Here is a 20597-nt window from a genome sequence, read left to right as displayed (position 1 = left end):
CCAACTCCCTGCTCCACACAGGACTCCCTAAAACTAAATAATATAATTAAGAGTGTTGTCCAGACACTTCTTGAACTCTGATAGGGGTGACTGATCACCTGTCAGTGAAGAACCTTTTCCTAAAGTCCAGTCTGAACTTCCTCTGATGTAGCTTCGTTCCATCTCCTTGTGTCCTACTGCAAGTGATGAGCTGCAACTGAAGGATAACTAAATATTAAACAGAAAACAAACCAGAGTTTGTAAATTTACTATCAAGAAAATTGACATAGCTGTACATATGTTCCTGTTTATACAAAAAAACAGGACTAAAATGTACTAATGTATTTAAATTTCTGAAAGTGGGATACAAAGAAGATAGAGACTCCACTCAGTGGTGCCCAGTAATAGATCCAGAGACAATCTGCACACACTGGAACAAGAGGTTCATTCTGAATGCTTTCACCATGACAGTGGTCAAGAACCAGCACAGGCTGCTCTGGATGTTTGCAAGGTCACCATCCTGGGAGATCTTCAAAAGCTGTCTGGATGCACTCCTTGGCAAACTGGTTTTAGGTGACCCTTTTTCAGCAGGGAGATTCAACCAGGTAATCTCCAGAGTTCCACCCTCAGCCATTCTGTGGACATTTAACCCTATTCAACCCCATAGGGCTAAATAATTGTAAGGGATGAATAATTGTATTAGAAAAAGTTACAGAAGTCAATGTATTATTGGCAGAGAAGTTAGGTGTTGGTTGAGTTTTGAGGTAGGGGTCAAAGGTAAGTTAAGACTTAAGTTTTAAAAGAATCTTCAGTTTGTTTTTTTTTTTTTAGTGATCTTACTGATAGATCCATATATGACAGTAGGTGACTAGATTGCAAAACTGTTGCTGGTCCTTGTGGTCTTATAATGAACTTAGTTCACCTGATTGTAGTATGTCTTCATTTAATTTGTGTTAATTTGTGCTTTGTGATCAGTTATGGGTTCTTTCTCTGTCTTTGGGAACACAGTTCTTTTTTTCAGTCTGTTTTTCTGTCACAGTTTTGCAAAAATAAAATGTTTCAGCTGGGAAGAAAGCTGAACTGATAGAAGCCGTCTGGGTAGACAACTTCTATTTGTAAGACACCCAGATGAATGTGGTTTTGGTACTAAGATTGCTATATGCAGTTATAATATAAATGTCTGTTTATAATTCTTGTTGATTAGGAGCGGATGCACTGTTGTGTAGAACAACATCCAACTTTGCAGTTGAATACCCATGCTTTTTTTAGGTCTTACAGTTCAATCCATCCCACTAGCATTCTTTGTTTGATCTTTAGTAATTCTGTATCAAATAATTTGCAGTGGGATGTAAAGCATATAATTTTGTATTTTTTTAACATTATATGCAAAGTTAGGAATGGAAGTGCATCTCTCTTTAGGTATAGAAATTCTGACTTGTTACAAAAGCAACTTTGTCTTGGTTGACCATTGTGAAGTTTTACATAATCTTATTTTGCTTCTGTGATAGCATACTAGTATTTTTTAAAATTTCATTTTAGTTGCTTATTTTATTTATTTTTGGTATTTTGTTTTGGTTTTTTAATATCCTTAGAGTTGGGTGTTTTTCCTTGGGAGTGACATTTGTTTAATTTTAATTTGTACCAAAAAACCCCAAAACAAAAAACCAACAAAGTTTCATTGTAAGACTCAATAAGGCACTTTTAGCCAGATAAATGGTACACTAAAATAATACGAAGTCTTGTTTCCTCCCAAGGGGCAACACAGAGGTTAAACTTGATTTGTGCCCGATGTTTGTGTGTTGTAGTTGTCTCCTGCTTCCTGTTATGTTCTCCTTATTTTCTTGCATGTTTTTTTTCCTCTGCTTGTGTGAGTACTACAGCTGTTAATCATTTGAAATTATGTATCACAAGGTATCTGAGATTTCTATGACTGTTTTTTGGAAATAGTTTATGTAAAGAAAAATAGTAATTCCAGCCTCTTTTCCCCCATTCTTTTCTAGCAGCTGGAGGAAGGAAACAAATAATTCCTGCCTTACTAAATCTTAAAGTAACTTCCCTGGTAAGAGACAGCTGTGTCAATATTACGACCATAAACCATTACATCCATAATATTCTGGAATTTTGATACCTAGGCTGGTTGTCAGTTCTTCTCTTCTTTTAGAGTATCATCCTAAGAACTTCCAGTGTTTCTGTTGATTCTGGAAAAAGGTGGTTTTATGGAGTTCATGGTCTGCTTTTCACACATACCATATGAAAGCAAGGGGCTAATCTCTGCATATTGATCAAGTTGTACAGTATTCTATTTGGATATTTTGTTTCAGTTATTGACAAGAAAGTCATTCTTCAATTTTAGTTTAAAAACTAGAAGTCTGCCTCTCGTGATCGGTTTTTCTTCATTAAGCTATTTACCTTCGACCTTTTGTCTTATGTGATTCATTTTCTTTGAGTGGGATCTCCTGGTATTTGTGTGATTTATGGTGATTTCTGCCTCTTTTCTACTCACCCTCCTGGCAGTCTCTTCTTGTCACCTCTGTGCACGTGCTGCACATGTAATAGACTTCATGGGTGCTTCTCCTGGTTTATACTATCTGGATGATAGGTGCTCGTGACTGCATATGGTATTCCAAGTATTCCAAGCTAGTTCTTGCCAGTATCGGTGTTAGCTGATGGAGTTTGGGGTTTGTGGGCATTGGTTTGTTTGTTTGTTTCACAGAATGGGTCAGGTTGGAAGGGACCTGGTCCAAGCTCTCCAATCACAAGCAGGGTTGCCCTAGATCACATTGCACCGGATTGTGTCCAGATAGTCCTTGAGTATCTTCACTGAGGAGAGGAGGTTCTTGAAGTACCTTGTCCTAGAATTAATGCTGAGTAGAAAAATTACCATGAGACTATAACTTAGGCATTGGCCCCTCTTTAGACCGCTGTTGTTTTCCCCTTGCGGCTGACTTTTTTTTCAGAGTTAGTGTGTATATTCTTGTTTAGATGTTCATATGCAGTCTTTATATTTGCAAACATTTCTGTTGCTCTAAACTTTCAGTGTTTTACTGAATGACAATATCATCCATCTCTGCAATCATCTGTCTATGATTTCCAATTTAATGCTTCCATAATAAATGATATCTGGTGCAAGGAAAGCGTTGATTATGTTTGGTTCATCTATGATAAAACAAATTATCCCAGGGTAATATGGTAAACCTGGAAGCTACATTTATCCCTGTTTTTGAAATTCTGACTTCAGTGTGCAGATTTTTCTTAAACTCTCAAAATATTACTGATATCAAACTAGTGCACCTCTAGTGGTAGTTTTATTACCTTTTTTTTGCTCTGCATTAGTAATGGGAGTGCTGCTTTTATTTTCTTGCAGTGTACCTTAATTTTTAAAGTTAATTTAAATTAATTTAAATTTTTTAAATTGAAGGGTACTGCACCTTAATTTTTAAATTCCTTTAAATAACTTTGTGGTCCAGAGAGGTTCATAAATTCTTGGATGGTGCCCATGCGATCGCTTTGATTTGAAAATGTGGAGTTTGTAAGTGTAGACACAGTAACTTCTGATTAAAGATACCTGTTACCAGTTGTCACAGGAAAGTTTTACCTGTCATTTGTCTGAAAATGGGTCTTCAGCTGATTTTACAGGATACTTCAGTATCCTATATAGGATGCTTCCGTAACTTTCTTTACAGTCATTACTATACAGCAGTACTTCCTTTTTGATTCTAGCTGCTGAATTGCAATTTTTTTTTTTATTAAACTTATTTACAGTGGATATCTCAGTTTGGCTTCAATTTTATCTTTATTTTTGTATTTCCTGATCTCTGTGGTAGAACTGTCCTGTTTTGAGGGCTCTAATTACTACTTACAACTTCACTAAGTGGTTGTTGGAGTTCACTTAGTAGTATAAAAATGTTTCTTGCACCCCAGTCATGGGTACAAAAGCTTAAAGCTTCATTTTGTTCCTTTGGCATGGACATTGCCTGTGACCCCCCCTGTTTGAGTTATGTACATCACCAAATCACTTCTATTTGAACACTCTGAGGACTGCTCAATCTTTTCTTAAGATTTTTGTGTAGTATGCTTGAATAATGTGACCACCTAAGGAATGTTTTCCCTAGTACTTGACTAACTGACAAATATATTGCAGATGTCTATTTTATTAAAATCATATTTAGTCAGCCTACACTCTTCTTTCTCTGACAGATTCTTTTACTATTACCTTCCAAAGAGATAAAGAGTTTTTATCTCTTTGTAATTTCTTTTCCTGCAGCCATACACAGAAATAAACCATTTTAATTCTTACAGTCCCTTTTACTTAGTCTTCAGCAGAAGTGTGAAAGCAGAGATCTTGCAGTAATAAGTCAGTTTTATTTTTCCTTAGGTTGTTGAATGGTTTAATGGTGAATTCTTTTCTATAGTTGCTGATTTTTTTTTTTTAATCTGAGTGTGTTTCAGTGAAAATGCTGTTTCATAAATGGCATAAAAAGAGGCAGTTTTAATAAAAGACAAATGACAACAATAACATCTGGAAAAATGCTGAAACTTAAAGTTGGGTCACTTATATTTTGTGGAAGCTGCAAGTGTCTGCAACACCACTGGAGAGAGCTGTGTGCTGAGATAAGTTGGTACTGAATACTTTCTACTTGCTAAATCTTTGGGAGGCTTTCTTTAATGAAGTTTGAAAAAACACTTATCAGTGGAAGTGAGGACTTACCTGGCATCATTCACTAGCTGATTGCAAGTCTCTTTAAGTTGCTTGAGGCCCTTTAGTGCGCATGTGCTGATTTTGGTATTGTGTGTTAATCTTTTCTTCTTTGTTCTTTTCTGAATCCTCTAAATCCACTTTACATTCTGATGATGTTTCTTCTTGCACAGTTACCACCTGCGAATCTTTTAATTTTCCAAAGTTAATATGTTAATAAAGAAACTTACTGTGCTTTGCTGCATTTTCTGGTGTAAGTTCGAAAAAAGTATTTCCTAATTTAAACAGGTTATTACTTCTGTATGACTGTCAAAGGACTGCCATTAATGGCATTCTGTAGTGAAACCCAGTACTTTTTATGTCATCTGTTGGACGGAGAGTTACTTTCACCTTATAATTTGGGTCTTCATTCCAGAAGACATTTAATTAGTGGCTTCTGTAAAGTCTTCCTGTAACAGTCCTTACTATGCTGCCTTACAGAAATGGGAAACTGGCATTTTATTGATATGGATAATACTAGTATCTTGATTTAATGATAGTTAAGTAAACAGTGTAACATGATACATTTCTAAAAGAGAATGGAAAGTGTTAGTATAGGCATTATATCTGAATCAGTATGAAGAATAACCTGGATTTACGTAAGCAGCTTTGGTCCAATGCCCTAAAGTTTTCTATTTTATTCAACAGCAAAAAAAAATTAATTTCAGCTTGCCAAATTTCAGCTTGGAGTGGCTTTTTATAGCCAAGTTGTAACTCCTGGCAGCAGATACATTATGGAAATAGGTTTAGTTTAGTGGCAGTTGGATAATGCAAGGGTCTAACACCAAAGTCACTTCTTACCTTGATCAATTGTTGTCGATCAGCTGTATGCCAGCAGGAATTTACCAGGATGTAAAGAATTTCTGTAAATGACTTAAATTGTTATGTTATTTGTGTTTTATTAATAATACTAATGAAGTAGAAATATGCCTGCCTCTTCCAATTCCATAAGTTGCTGAGTAATCTCTTAATGATATCTTGTTACATCATTTGTGGAAATTACATCTTGACGATGTTTTTCATACGTCCTGTGTTGTTGAAACAACGTGATCTTCAAGCATTTGTCATGGTTTATATTGATTCATACAAGGATGCTACCCACTGAGGATGCAGAAATAAAAAATGCATAAAAATAATAAAAAGAAATTACAAACTGTGTTTTGAAAAAGGAATAGAGCTTTGGAGTGAAATTTTTAGTGTAATTTAGGAGATGGAAAAGATTTTGCTTCCTTGTAATATCCCATGAGACAATTTAGGAAAATGTTTTTGAGTCTTCTAAACTGTTTTGGATTGTTGATGGAATGGCCTGTGACAGTGAGAGGCCACTGGTCATCCTGCTTGGTTGTGGAGAAAGTGTTGATGAATATTTGCCAATCCTTTTTTTTTTTGCTACACTTTGTCGTTGGGATGGTATGAAGTGTGGAAATGTATATTTAGTTCTTTACACATTCAAATTTTTTTCCATGTGAACCACTTGCTAAATTCACTTGAGCTTCTAATGCCTTTGTGAATGTGAAGAAAGTGTTATTCTCACTGGCTTATTAAAAAATGTCTTGCAAACGTAGATCTAAAAGTATATATATTAGCCTACATAAATTTGATGTATACTTTCTTAGATTTTATATACATTATTTTAAAATTATCTTAAGAATAACTATATAGATAATTATATATTCAGTGAAAGTTCTGAAAAACAATAATGATGATAGGATTTGCTAAGTTGGTCACTGTTTGTGGAGATCTAAGTCCTCATGTTTGGATTCTGGATTTTTAAGAGGAAGTGATAGTAAGGCAGGAGCCAGATTTGCGAGGAATCAAAGGTTGATTTGGTAAAGTTTGCTTCATCACTTGGGTAGGACTTCTATAAATCTATCTGGAGGATGAGGATTTAAACACATGTGTATGTCTCTGGAAAGTCACTGTTGACACATGATGTCTTCATGTGTGTTAAGGCACAGTTTGTTTAATGATTAGCACAGTTAATTAAATCACCATAGGCAATGTAAACTGTCAACCAAACAAAATACAATTAAATGGAGTGTGGTTTAAGTCCTCCAGTTAGATCACTGATTTAGCATCCTCTAATGATATTTATTGACCTATGAAGTACATTTGCATAGATACTGAATATGCAAGATATCAATCCATGTTTTATTTGCATAATCACAGTCAGTATTTTAAAGTATTGAGCAAGTAGTATATGTGAAGTTAAGCTATTCATAAAGTTATCTACTATATAGAAAACATCTATGAATGTTTTAGTAATATAATGGCCAGTAGACTTAGCTGGAACTGAGTAGCTCTTGGATGCTACTGATTATGTACAGAACTCATGTGTAGTTTATTTATTTGAGCTTGACCAATTTTGGCAATGGTACTTACTACTAATTAACTCTGTTCAGATTAATTGATTGTTCCCATTTGTGGTCTGGCTGATAGTCATAATTTTACATTAAATATGATCTTGTGATTTTTGTCACAAGAGGTGAATGACTTTTTAATCCATCCTAATCTATTGCCCAATTAACTTCTGCTTTTGGGGTTTTTTCTGTGCTTTAGTTTTCCTATTGTCATTGTACAAAGGGTATGTGTTTTGTCATCTTTCTTTCTTTTGTCTGTAGTAGTTTCTTCCACCCCCCCTCCCTTATAACTTAGTTTTTAATTTGTCATGCTATTTTTCAATGTACTTCTAAAGACTGGCTCTTGGTTCCTGACTTTAGGTCTTTGAGAAATTACAATTGCAGTGGTGCTTCTGTGTTGAAACAAGAAGTTCCTGGACATCTTAAGTGCTACTGTATCATCTCCATGTGTACAAAGAGTAGGGTTTGTGTCTTAAATGCTCTATTAGCTTAAAATATGTTTATTTTCTTCATAGTTTTTGGAGACTTAGCTTACAGTACTGTTTAACATAACTGAAAAAAACCAAAGTCTGATTGAATCATTACTTTTATTCCTGTTTGTTATGACTAGAATTTGTTATATATTTGTTCAAGTTTCTTGTGACATCTATCTCCCTTCTTTATCCTCACAGAACAGCAGAAACCGGGTGCATGTTAAAGTTTAGTTTATGTGCTGGGATTCTGCATGGTGCAAAGCATTTCATGGTCTTAATTGTTTTCTTGCCTTAAAAAAGGCATCCATGTGAACATTTTCCTTTTTCATAGGATCATTAAGGTTGGAAAAGACCTCTAAGATCATTGAGTCCAACTGTTAACCCAGAAGCACTGTGTTCTCCACTAAACCATGTCCCCACGTGCTACATCCATGTACCTTTTGAACACTGCCAGGGATGGTGATTCTACAACTTCCCTGGGATGCCTGTTTCAATGCCTGGCCACTCTTCTGGTGAAGAAATTTTTCCTAATGTCAAATCTAAGCCTTCCCTAGTGCCATTTGAGGCCGTTTCCTCTTGTGTTGTCATAGATTACCTGGAAGAAAAGACCAATCCCCAGACGACCACACCTTTTTTCAGGTAGTTTTTGAGAGCAGTAAGGTCCCACCTGAGTCTCCTCCATGCTAAAAAAACACAGCTCCCTCAGCCTCTTCTTGTAAGACTTGTGCTCTTTCCCTTCTGATGGTGTATATGGAATAATACTGGATTTTTGAAAACGTGGTGGAGAACTTCTAAAATATCATTTATAAAAAAAATAATAGAAACTGTCAGCTGAGTCTGTTGAATCTCAAAGATGCTTTGAAAGAATTTCCTTCTTTCAAAATGCTTGTCTTCTTAGACTGTTTTCTTTTGCAATCCGCTGAATCTATAAAAATGAATTTTAAAAGCTTTTTGAAATTCAGTCATTGAATATCACATCACTGGCTTATGGATTTTCATTTTCAACATGTTGTACATAGAGCTGGCCTTGAGGCTGTTGTTCTTTGCTGTTACTGTCGTCTTCTTCCATGACAGAAGTCCACTGAAACAGCTGATGTATCTAATGTGAAATCAGAGACTTGCATTTGGTTAGAATCACCAAAACACCTTCCCCCCCGCTCCCAAATAAAATCCTAGATTCTACTAAGTGTTCAACACAGATTATTTTGATAAAGCTAGGTATGCACAGTTTTATTGGCAGTCCAGAAGAACAGGAACTTCTAGCAGTGGAACGTAATGAAGTTTTACTTAGGTAATTGAAGTTAGAACTGTTGTACAAATTTGCTTAGCATTGAATTTTCTTTTTTTTTTTTTGAACGATAGGTTTTGTTTTCTGCTGTTTATTTTGAATGGTTTTTGTTTCTCTCAGTATTAGAAGCTTTATAATTCTTATAATTGTTTATAAAGCTTTATAATTCTTTATCCTTTATGTTCTATTTCTTAGAACCTTTTTAGAATTATTTTTGACCCTGTAAGAATAGGTGTATTAATTCTCTAGAAAATGAAGTCCTGTTAATTTTTTTCTGTAATTGTGAGAGGGATAAGCTGTGTACATCCCTGTCTGTAACCTTGGCTGGCTGTTAGGTGCTAACACTGCTGCTCTCTCACTCTTCTTGCTTAATGGAACAGGGAAGGAAATAAGAAAAATGCTCATGGGTCAAGATAAATGCAGGGAGATTGTTTTCATTCTTCACTAACCTTGGTGGCTGCAGGTTTTTCACACTTTTCTTCCTAGTAACTGCTATGCAGCATTTTTTGTCGGTTCTTAAATGCACTATCACAGAAGCACTGCCAGCATCACTGATGGCTCAACTTTGGCAAGGGGTGAGTCCATTTCAGAGCTGGCTCTGTTTGTTATGGGGGCAGCCCCATGTCTCTTCCCATAGGGGCTCTGCCTTCAGCCTCCCCCAGTACCAAAACTTTGCCACATAAAGACACTACAGATGTTCAGTTTCATGCAGACTTTGGATGCCACTGAAGCTTAAAAGCTTGTTTGCATGGCTGTTGGACATGTTGGCTGCACAGTTGAACTTGACTGTAATGTAAGAGTTTCAGTCTTTGAATTATTTCAAAATGTGCTCCAAATGGGACTACATCATCATGTTCTAATCAAGTTTCCACTGCATTTGATCTGATCTGACAGCTATCCACCACTGGAAAATGGAGTTTTGTTTCCCAGTTCCCTTAGTTCCTGTTCTTTCCCTTGAGTTAGCTTTGATGCTTGTCACACGCTTTTCAAAAACAATTAGGCTTGTTTTTTCACTTGGTGAGTTTGATTGGTCCAACAAAGCATCTGATGCTTTTGTACATTCTCATAGTCAGGCGAGCAAGGCTCCCTTCTGCTGTGATGAGCTGTTAAAATGAATTTAGGTGTAATATATAACATCATCCCATCTGAAAGGTAGAGTGTAATATCTGTGTCATATGGCAAGAAGAGTGAACTTCATTACAATTTCTGTGTGCTTTTGAGGAGTCCTAGACTTGACATGGACTTGTCATGGCAATGCGTTAAAGAAATATAACGGGGATAAAAGTGGCATCATATTTTAGTATCAGAAAAACTTACTTCAATAAGCTTTGTTTCCTCCCAGCTTTGTCATTGTCAATTTTTAGTGCAACTGCAAGCATGTGGCACTGTTCCACTGCTGGATGCATGTAGGTGCAGAGAAGATGGCAGAAACTGAGTTGACTTTCGTGTATCTGTTGAAGTACATTGCATGTCATACCTGTTGAATGAAATCTGATTATGTTCATTCTATTCATGTTTTCCCTATTTATAAAAATAAAATTTGTTGTGCTGTATGTGTTCTTTGCAAAAAAAATTAAAAGCCAATGTTTACTTTTTGTTTGGTAAAAGATTAGGTGAAGATGAAGCAAAATCTGTGACTTTGGATGTTTTCATTAAATATGAACTGAAGAATATAAATCCTGATGCTTGGGATTCACAGTTCAGAACAGTCATGACTGCTAGAAGTGGATCATACTTTTAGCTAAATAAATAAAAATATCAAGACAATGACAAAGAAATTTGCTTCTTTTGTTCCATTCTTCATTTGTAACTGCCCTGGTACATTCTTTGTCTAAGATCCTGATTGTTCCCACACATGCCATCTAGATTTTTTCACTGTCTTTTGTATTGATTGCTTTTATGTAAGTAAAGATTACAGTTCAGCTTCCTTCTTTAAAGCAATGAAACTCTGCATAACTTAGAGTGGATTACATGGTAGTTTTCATTTGCATCAGTTTAAAGAGACTGAGAAACCAAGTAACTGAGTTGTGTTCCTAGTTGGAATTTAGGAAGAAGATACCATTGGTTATCTGCAGTCTTTCACTTGAAAACTTGGCTTTAATGGCATAGAGGGAAGACTTCTGTTTTTCATTCTCTATTTACTGCTTGCCTGGCAGTATTGGGGAGTTAGAACTGGTGATGTGTAACAATTAACAGCACTGGTGTTTAGACATTTTGGAAAATTGAGTTTTCCAAAAGAGTAAAAATGAACACAGAGTCAACTTCAGATGTCTGCTAGCTAGGATCTGTTATTACCAAGAGGTGGAAACAGATCATACAGTACAGTGAGATTCTTGGTTGCATCTTGTTAGTGTGAAGATTAGTGACATTCTGAAATGAGGAGTTTCAGCTTTCTTCTGATGTGCACTTCTTGAAAGCTTTGTTGTGTCATAGGACAATCTACCTGGATATCAAAACTGTTGCTGTTTCCCACAGTATAGGTTACTGAAACCAATCAAAATATTTTGCCTTTTTTTGTGTTTGTATGGGTTTGTTGGTATATTTCTAGTTGAATTTTGTTTGTCAAAATGGGACACTTATGGTTAAGCATGAACTAGTTAAACAGCATTGTCTTGTTAATTTCTTTCCACAGTTTTAAAACCGTGAAATCATGGCTCATTCAAAGACGAGAGCCAATGATGGAAAAATCACATATCCTCCAGGAGTCAAAGAAATCTCTGATAAAATATCTAAAGAAGAGATGGTGAGAAGGCTAAAGGTTAGTAAGCAACTAATTGCTTGCAGATTAAAGTTTCTTGTAAAAGATGTTCAATAATCCTATTCATGTATTTTATATCTGGAAGGGTTTTTTTCCCCTTTGGGATTTACCTTTTCTATGCATAAAAGGAGAAAATAGTTTGCTCTTGTGCCTTCTCTTCTACCATGTTCTTGAAATTCCTTGTTCAAAAAAGGTTTAAATGCATTTAAAAATCACAAATAGAAATGAGCTGCCTTAATATAAAATGCTACTTAAATTTTATTTTAGCTACTATGCTAAGTCAGTACTTGCATTGTTTTCCAGTATTTTCCTCTCTAAAAGGGTGATAATTTTGGAAATAATTTGGATACCTGTCAGTACATTCTTTTTATGCCTTCATGCGCTTTGGTTTGTTTGTAAAAACCTTTATTCTCATTGTTTTAGCCTGTATCATGATGAAGGTAATTTTTGTTATACTTTAGTGTATAAACTTTGACTATACTTGCAGTCTTTGATGTATTTCTGTCTTGAATTTCTTGACCATTTTATTTGGCCTAAGCATACAGGAAAGTTGGACAGATTTGGAGGCTAATTTTGTTACTACAGTTCTGTATCTACCTATGTACTCTCGCTAAAAGGGAGGCCTGTATTGTGGAGAAGGAGTGTCTGCAGCTTGGGTCTGCCCTGTGAAACAGGAGGGAACAGATGTGGGATGGGAACCTGAAGTATTCTAATAGATGAAAGAGCTTAATTTGGAGTTTTCTGAAGAAATAGTTTTAAGTCAGTTGGAACTATGGGTAAATTAACAAAAACCAATAAAATCCCAAAACATGAGGGTTGCTTCTTGTCTTCCCCCCAGTAACTTGTCTAGGCTTTGGGATTTGGTTGATGGACTTCAGTGAGTGTATTGCGTTCTATGATACTGAATAAAAGACAACATTTATAACTTAACATATGATTCCTAAGAGAAGGAATTCTTTGTTAGCAGTTGCATTTTTTTTCAGCTTGTGGAAATGCAGCACCACAGTTCTTGCTAATCCTTTTTCTCCTGTAGTTTAATTTCATTTCTGTCTGTGAATGTCTAGTCCCTTCTGTCATCTCGATCTGTCTTGCAGAATAAGAGGACCTTCTAAGATGTCTTGTGTTTCTTGTTAGTTGTTTATTCTGGCTGTGAATTCATTGGTGCTCAGGCAGGGAAAAACCTGAAGTATTTCTTTTATAAGAGGTTGGATGTTCCATGCTACACCACAAGTGTACAGAACTTCAGTATAAACACAGTTGCAGGTGCTAAAGAACAGTAGTTGATAAATAAGTGAACTATTAGCCTCTTGATTTCTCTGACTGCCAAATTCATGCAATTATTAGGGAAAAACACTTTTCTGTGCACAAGCAGACATTCTGCTGTTTGTTGATAATGATATATTAATATAAATGCAAATTATTGAGAAATCTGAGAATAAAATGGAAAATATGCAGAGTGAATTTCTGTATTAGCATAACTTACGTTGGACATTTGATGCATTTTGAATTGATGCCCTCTTGAAGTTTGTAATAGATTTGGAAATGAGATAGAAACTAAATGGTGACAGTTGTGAACTAGCACTGAAGACAGAAAAAAGGTGATAAACTCTTGGAAATGATGAACAGTGTGAGAAAAGCATTTTTCCACATTTTTTTTTAATACACAAGAACCAAGTCATCATCTAATGAAATATTAATTTTAGACCAACAGTCTAATAATGCACTTCTCTGTCAGTTTCATACAAGTAAATTCCAAAGCTTGTTTCTGTGGAATGATGTAAAGTTGAATGGGTTAAGAAATATGTGCCACATCTGGAAGATGAAGCTCCAGGAGTATAAATTGTGGTGGTCTGGGTGTGATTTCGGGCTCTGGAGTCCTCTAACTTATTCCTTTGCAGGAACCTGGAAAACCATTCTAGAACAACTAGCTTGTTGTCATTTGTGTTTCCTTAAACACTGTGATGGGTTGCTCTGCAGACAGGATGACTGATCTTTGTTGGCCTGACTTGTACAGATGTTCATGTTATCAGGGAAAAAACATGAAAGGTTCATTTCCAAAGTAGAAAAAACCTATACTTGTTGCAAGAAGTATAAAAAGACAACTTTACATGGAAATGAAAAGAGTTCTGACTTGTAAATTAATTAGTGCGTGAGGGCACCAGTGCACTTCAGGTGGTTCATCTTGTGCCTGACTGGGGAGGACTTTTTTTTCTTGCAGTGGAAGTTGTGTCTGCCTAAGCTGCTGATCTTCTGTGCCTTTTTGTAAAGGATTCTCATATGTTTGAAAACTTCACATCTTCTGTGATCCTAATTATGCAGAAGTTTGGAATTTTTTTGAGTTGGGCTTCTTGCTCCGTGGCCAGTTATAGTAAATTTTTTGGAGGGAGAAAAAAACCCAACCCAACAACAAACTATAGCAAAGTAATGTATTTTGCAGTGTTAGAGGATTCTGGGACTTTACATTATTATTCTTTGAATAACATCTCTTCTTGCACTGAAGAAGTAGATGGGAGTTTTGGCTTTAATTCTCAGGATTGTGTAATTAAGGCTGTAGTATAATTTTGTTAATTTTACAAGAGCTGAACTCCTTAAAATAACTCTGCCTATGTGAGTCAGATAAGGAATTTGTTTTGTCAATAAATTTCTCTCCTTCAGAAAGTTTTTCAAATATAAGAGTTCTCACCAACTGACAGTTACTAAGTATAGCTTTTCCTGCATTTGTTTTATTCAGCATGTTAAATATTTGGTGTCCCAGACTCTTTTTTTTCCTCCATGACTTTAGTAACTGGATCCTTATAATCCTAGTGGTCATTTTAGTCTTATTGGACAACATGCTTGCTCCTGAGCTGCCTGGATTTATGTATGCGTTTGCTGAAAGTGTAGGCTCTGCTTCTGGACAGCACAGGGAATAAATAGAATTTTCCTCAGAGCAGTAATAGGCAAAAACCTGAAACTGGAAGAGAATAGGAGGAAAAAATCATTGTTGAATAGATGAGAGAGAAACAAATATTTTTAATAAAGTTTTGCCATTGTCTGAATTTTTAAGTATCAGTGTATTTTTAAGTAACAGTAACAAGCTGTAACAGTGAATGCTGTTGCAATTCTTCAATTGTCAGACTTGATTATATGGTTTCTCAAAAAGATTTGGGAAGTCTACAACTAGGCTTTCAGTATTTCTGCTGAGACTATGTGTTGGTTCAGTTGATAGAGGACTTGGCCAGGTCTTTCCTGTGCCCTGAAAAATGAAAACACTGATTGCTCAAGTACTACTGCATAGCTAATAATGCTTCTGACAGAAGTTTCAGAAAACCAGAAAAGTAACTTTTAGTAAGGATTCTGTTACACAAAGTATTTAATTTTATGTACTAATGTGTGTCTGTCTATTTAGATGGTTGTGAAAACTTTCATGGATATGGACCAGGATTCTGAAGAAGAAAAGGAGCTCTACCTAAATCTTGCTTTACATCTTGCTTCAGATTTTTTCCTCAAACATCCTGATAAGGATGTACGTTTGTTGGTAGCATGTTGTCTTGCTGATATTTTCAGAATTTATGCCCCTGAAGCTCCATACACTTCACCGGATAAACTGAAGGTAAATAAAATTAATCTCTTTTTCCACACCAGGGTTTTACACTCAGTGATTAATATAATTGGTCATCACTGCTTTTTGCTTCCTTTTATTTCTGGTTCAACCTAAACAGTTCAAGGTTTTCACTTGATTTTGGGATGGGATTGGTCAAGTCAGTTGTCCATGACATAAAGGGCTATATATTACATCTTCCAATAACTTGCAGAGTTTTGGATTTGTTTTGAAAAGAATTATTTTGTTGAACTGTTTTGGAGATTTGTAGGTTACTTTACTTTAGAAATATTGATTATATCTATAGCTTTTATCACAATCTCTTGCGAGATAGCTAATAGCTTCACTTGGGAAAATACCCCTGCATCTCCAATTAAACTACCAAGAGGCAGGTACTTGTATATTTATAGATAAAGGCTCTATTGAAACAAAGACAAAGTACTTTTGTACTGAGTTAAATGATATTTGATGTGACTTGGGGAATTCTGCAATTACAAACATCACTGATCCCACTAGATGGAGATGGTTGATAGAGAAATGTCAGGTTTGAAAAGGAAGTACAGATCTGACTAATTTGTTCCAGAAAGAAATAAATTTTATATTATTTTGTGGGTTCTTTTACTTTTTAAAGTAGAAATCTAACTTAGTTCCCAACTCTCAGAATCAAACTGTTTCCCTTGTGCAGTCAGAATCTACAATGATGAACTGGGTTTTGGGGGAAATCTGCAAAAAGCCAGGTGAAAGTAACACTGAAAAAAATGTGTGCATTTTTGTCTTCCTGATTTAGAAATGTGTGTGGTCTTTTTTGTTGAGTTTGGTTTGGTCTTTGTTTATTCCACAGTAGGGTAAAAAGATGGTTGTGGTGGATGGTCTATCTATTATCACTTAAGAGGAAATAACTCCATTTCTCCTCTAGTGGTTGTGCCAACAGTGCTTCCTAATTAGGGAAACAGTGCAGTTCCAACTGCTCTAGTACGTCTTTTGTTAATAGACATATTGGAGAGATATCTAGGGACTTTTCTTAGTTCTGTTTTCTTAATTCTGAATTAGTGTGTAATCAGAGATACAACATCTACTTCCTGTACTTACTGATTGCACCATCTTCATTCAACTGGAGATGAGTATTAGCTTTCTCTACTGTGCCGTATTTAAGTCTGGTGTCCTGATTCCTATTTCAGTTTTCAGTGTATGTTTTCATTTGCTTGTTAGGCTTAGAACTTTAATTTATCTTTCTGAGTTGGGCTAACGAAGTTCCTCCTTAGAGTAGTTGATTTACCAAGTGCTGCTAAGCTTCAGATTTCGTAGTGTACAATATTGGAAGGTTTACAGTACTGATCTCATACCTGAAGTATCAGAATACTACAAACACTGCTGGGACAGAACTTGGAATGGATGAGGGACTTCCATTGCCAGCATTGAGTTCTGTAATCTGTGTGGATTTCAGAATTCAGTTTCTTGATGCAGTTTTTTAAACATATTTTGAGAAATAAAGACAAGCCAAGCAATAGTGACCTTGGCCTAGGGCTGCTGGGGTAGGTTTCTTGCAAACCCATTTCTTCTGAACTCAGCTTTTGTGGTTGCAGGACAAGCTCTGATAGAAATGTCGAAGAGTTCCCTCCACTTTATGACAGAGGTAAGAGGAAGAATGCTTCCTCTTGGGTTATATCTTGGCACTATTTTTACCCAGTATTTAATATCAAATCCATACTGCAGCTGAGTCTATTCTTGTATGTGTAACACCAAAGTTAAAAATGGCAAAGAGGAGTGCTGAAAAGGCTTAATTTCTTGAGAGGAAAAGACTTAAATCTTAAGTTTTTGCCCTTGCTTCAGACTCAGTGGATCTCTTTGTAACTTAGATATTGTGCAAATGGGATGCTGAGGAAAGGGATAAGAATCTCAGGTTTTCCTCTTTTATGTGTATCATCAGTGTAAATCTTAGATTCCTTGCTGATCATTGAAAGAGAGTTGATAACAGGGATGGAAAAAGGCCATGAGTAGAATGAAAACAGAGCTGGATTAGGTTTGTTCTGCTGCTCTGGTTAGGTTTGCAGAAAACTTCTAACTTTGAGCCCTCCTCAGTCCGTGTAAAGCCTAGAGCCCAAATCTAATTTTCTGGTGGGAAGATAATCTAATTATTTATATGTGTCAATTGAAAAGTACTTAAACAGAAGGACTGTCTACCTGTCTCTGCTGAAATGTAGATTTTAAAAAGGGTAAAATGGTAGCAGAACTCCAGTTATCTGAAGGTGTTCTCTGGTGAGAGCCATGACTCTGATGATTACTGAAGCCATTATGTAGTTAATTGGCATCACGACAGCAATCCACAAAACAAAGAAAACCAACCCCCAAAAAAAACCCAACCAACCAACCAAAAAAAAAAAAAAACCCCACGAAACCAATAAAGAAATATTCCTAAAATTGAAGTGTGAGAACTTTTGTTTTTGAAGTCTGGATTCTAATGTAGACTTGCTTTATGCACTCTCATGTGAAAACCTATTGTCCAGTTGTGAAATTATTGTAATTTTTTGGCTGCAGCCAAAGTTTATTTTAGCCTGTGTTTTCAATTTATAAATGCATGTTCAAGTAGTATGTTGTGTGTGCTTAAAAAAGGGAACAATATGCTTAAAAAATGGAAAAATGTTTGGTCATAGTACATGAGATGTTAAAAATTAGTGAGTACTTCTGAGTTTAGTGTGTGTTGCTTTTTTTAAATAGGAATAGGAAAAAATAGTTTAGGATGCTTACTTTTTCAAACCATGCTGTTGTTTGAAGCATTCAGGTGTTGGACTTACTGTGCATGTATCCTATTCATTAATGTCTGTAGTTATATACACCACAATGATGAGAACTTTCTTTTGGAAAGTTAGTAGGATCTTTGAATTAGATTCAGTAGATAAGTATTGCATACTGAGCTGTAGTTAAATGAACTGGTTAAATGAACTGATTGAGATTTACCTCTACAAGTAAAGTTTAACATAAAATAATTAACACAGAGCATGGGTTCTAAGATTAAGTAGTTTTTATGTTTGGCATTGGTCAGTCTGTCATGTGCCCCCTTTCTTCTTCAGTTCATTCTTATTCTTCCTGAGACTCAGTTTGTATGTCTTCTAAATTTTACAGAACCTTCCAGTGTTTTCTATAAGACAGCATTCCTTTTGGGTGAGGACTGATGGCCTAATAGTGTTCAGGCACTAATTTTTAAAGCAGGGGTTCTTCAGATGAGCTTTTGGATGGGAACGGAATGCTTCTGAGTGGTTGGAGACCATTAGATGTGTCCTTTGTGTCTTTTGGTTTAATTTTAGCTGAAGAGTCTAGATTGTGTGCTCTGTAAAGGATCCTGAAGTGTGAACCAGACAATGATCCTTCTCATCATCCTAAACTCTTCAAAATCAGTTTCAAACCAAATTAAAACATGAATGTAGCTGTAGCTTTGAACAGTGTGTTTGCTGTGCTGTTTTGCCAAGAGTTGGTGATGTCACATGTAATCTAATTGATTTTATCTAGATCCACAGTAAGTGCTCAGCTTAATGATTAAGGCTGGATTTTGTGTTTGTAGTGTTGGGAGAAAAGAAACAATATTCTTGTTGTTTGTCTGTGTATTATTCTTGGGGGACTTAGGGGAAATGGTGATTTTGAAAGTGTTACAGAAATGCCTTATAGGCTATTTCTAGGATAGATTTTCAGGATTAAGCGTAAGGCTCTATTGTATTTATTATGGCAACTTTATACCTTTTGGAATTTATTTGATTTACACCTAGGTTGTTAGATGAAACATAGATATAGTTGAGGCTGTGAAGAGTGTTTCTTGTGATACTTATTTCTAAATATTTTGATTTAATGTAGTTGTAATTGTGAATTTCCAGGTGTTAATTATCTGAATGTGAAAAAAAATTTAAAAAGTTACCTTCCTGTGTGTTTCTATTTAGTTAATAATTGACAATTTGTTCCTTGTAACCTGCTTCAATTTACTGTGTGAGACTTGTTCTGAAGGAGTCTTCTGGTGCTGAAAGTTGATAGAGGAAGCAGGAGTAACTTGGTTTATTAGTTTTTGCAAGAGGTGTTATCTGTGTCAGTATCTCGATGACTGAGAAATGCACAAACAATACAGAGTGAACATATAATATCTCTTAGGAAAGATGTAGTTCCCTACTGCTATTTTCTCCTTCTTTTGAAACTGATTGTAATATGAAGTAAAAATATTAAATGAATTGTCCTGCTGAATAATAATCCCTTGACTTCTGCAGCCAGACAGTTGTAGCTGTGTTTGTCGAGTGGTTTTTTTGAAAATGAAAAACATTTGTTTCCTTAGGAAAAGGTTACTTTCTCAACCCTTTAAAGAAATATGAAGTATTTTTAAATTACTCCTTGACATTTTCCTTGATGTTTTTGTAGATGATCTTTTTGATAGTGAAATAATGTCTGTCATTTCAGCATATTTTGTAGTGACTAAATAATACAAGTCATTTTAAAAGGTAATTATTCTACATTGAAGGTTTAATTGCAGTTTATTGAATAACTAGCACTTCTTTCTTTTCAGGATATATTTATGTTCATAACAAGGCAACTTAAAGGTTTAGAAGATACAAAAAGCCCCCAGTTCAATCGATACTTTTATTTGCTTGAGGTAAGGTCCATAACTTATTTCATAATAATTGTTAAACATAATCTTTCAATTTAATCTTGTGTTAACTACTCCTTTTATTTTTTCCTGTTCCAACACAGAACATTGCTTGGGTCAAGTCTTATAACATATGCTTTGAATTAGAGGACAGCAATGAGATTTTTACACAGCTGTATAGAACACTGTTTTCAGTAATAAAGTAAGTATTTTCACCCCAGATTTCATGCTATATTATTGCATGATTGAGGTCAGCGAGTTCTAACTTTTAGCATTAATGAGTTTTGTAATTTAGTTTAGCTAAAGGTAGCAGAACTGTCAGCTTTTTCTGTTTTAATGAAACAAGACACGCTGCTCATCATGTTTTTTTCCTAAGAAAATTAGCTTTAGTTGCCACTTACTGCATTTATTCTGTTCTTGAAATTGAATGGTGTAATGTGGAATTCTAAGGAATTTGGAGGGTTATTGCTATGAAAACATGAGTCAGAAAGTAGCAGACACTGGAACGTACTGCTAGAGGTAGTCCAGTCTTTTCCCTTTGCTCAAACCAGGTCAGCTTGAGCAGATTGCCCAGAACTGTAGCCAGTTAGGTTTTGGGCATTTCCAAAGATGGAAAGGCTGTGCCATCTTTGGGCACCCTTCTAGTGCTCAATCACCCTTTTAAATGTCTGAATGGCATGTCTTGTATTTCACCCTGTGCCCACTGCCTTTTGTTCTGTGACTGGACGCCACTGGGCATGTGGTGTCAAGACAGTCTTGCCCTGTCTTCTCAACTCCCAACATGGGGTATTTAAATTTATCATTAA

General features: G+C 35.6%; 1 protein-coding gene across 5 annotated transcripts in view; it reads left to right on the top strand.

The window, feature by feature from the left end:
- PDS5B (PDS5 cohesin associated factor B) overlaps nucleotides 1-20597 on the top strand; it is a 99924-nt gene that overhangs the window by 8672 nt on the left and 70655 nt on the right. For 4 of the 5 annotated variants that reach the window (XM_030952965.1, XM_030952980.1, XM_030952973.1 and 1 more), the window contains exons 2-5: nucleotides 11468-11593; nucleotides 14982-15185; nucleotides 19711-19797; nucleotides 19896-19993. In XM_030952965.1, coding sequence (XP_030808825.1) covers nucleotides 11486-11593; nucleotides 14982-15185; nucleotides 19711-19797; nucleotides 19896-19993 — 497 coding nt within the window. In that variant the 5' untranslated portion in view covers nucleotides 11468-11485. Of the gene's footprint in view, nucleotides 1-11467; nucleotides 11594-14981; nucleotides 15186-16758; nucleotides 16807-19710; nucleotides 19798-19895; nucleotides 19994-20597 lie in introns of those variants that run through there. The other variant, XM_030952988.1, reaches the window with a different exon arrangement.

The sequence above is a fragment of the Camarhynchus parvulus genome, chromosome 1 (genome assembly GCF_901933205.1).
Source record: "Camarhynchus parvulus chromosome 1, STF_HiC, whole genome shotgun sequence".
NCBI classification, from domain to species: Eukaryota; Metazoa; Chordata; class Aves; order Passeriformes; family Thraupidae; genus Camarhynchus; species Camarhynchus parvulus.
This window is presented reverse-complemented; position numbering and strand designations above follow the sequence as displayed.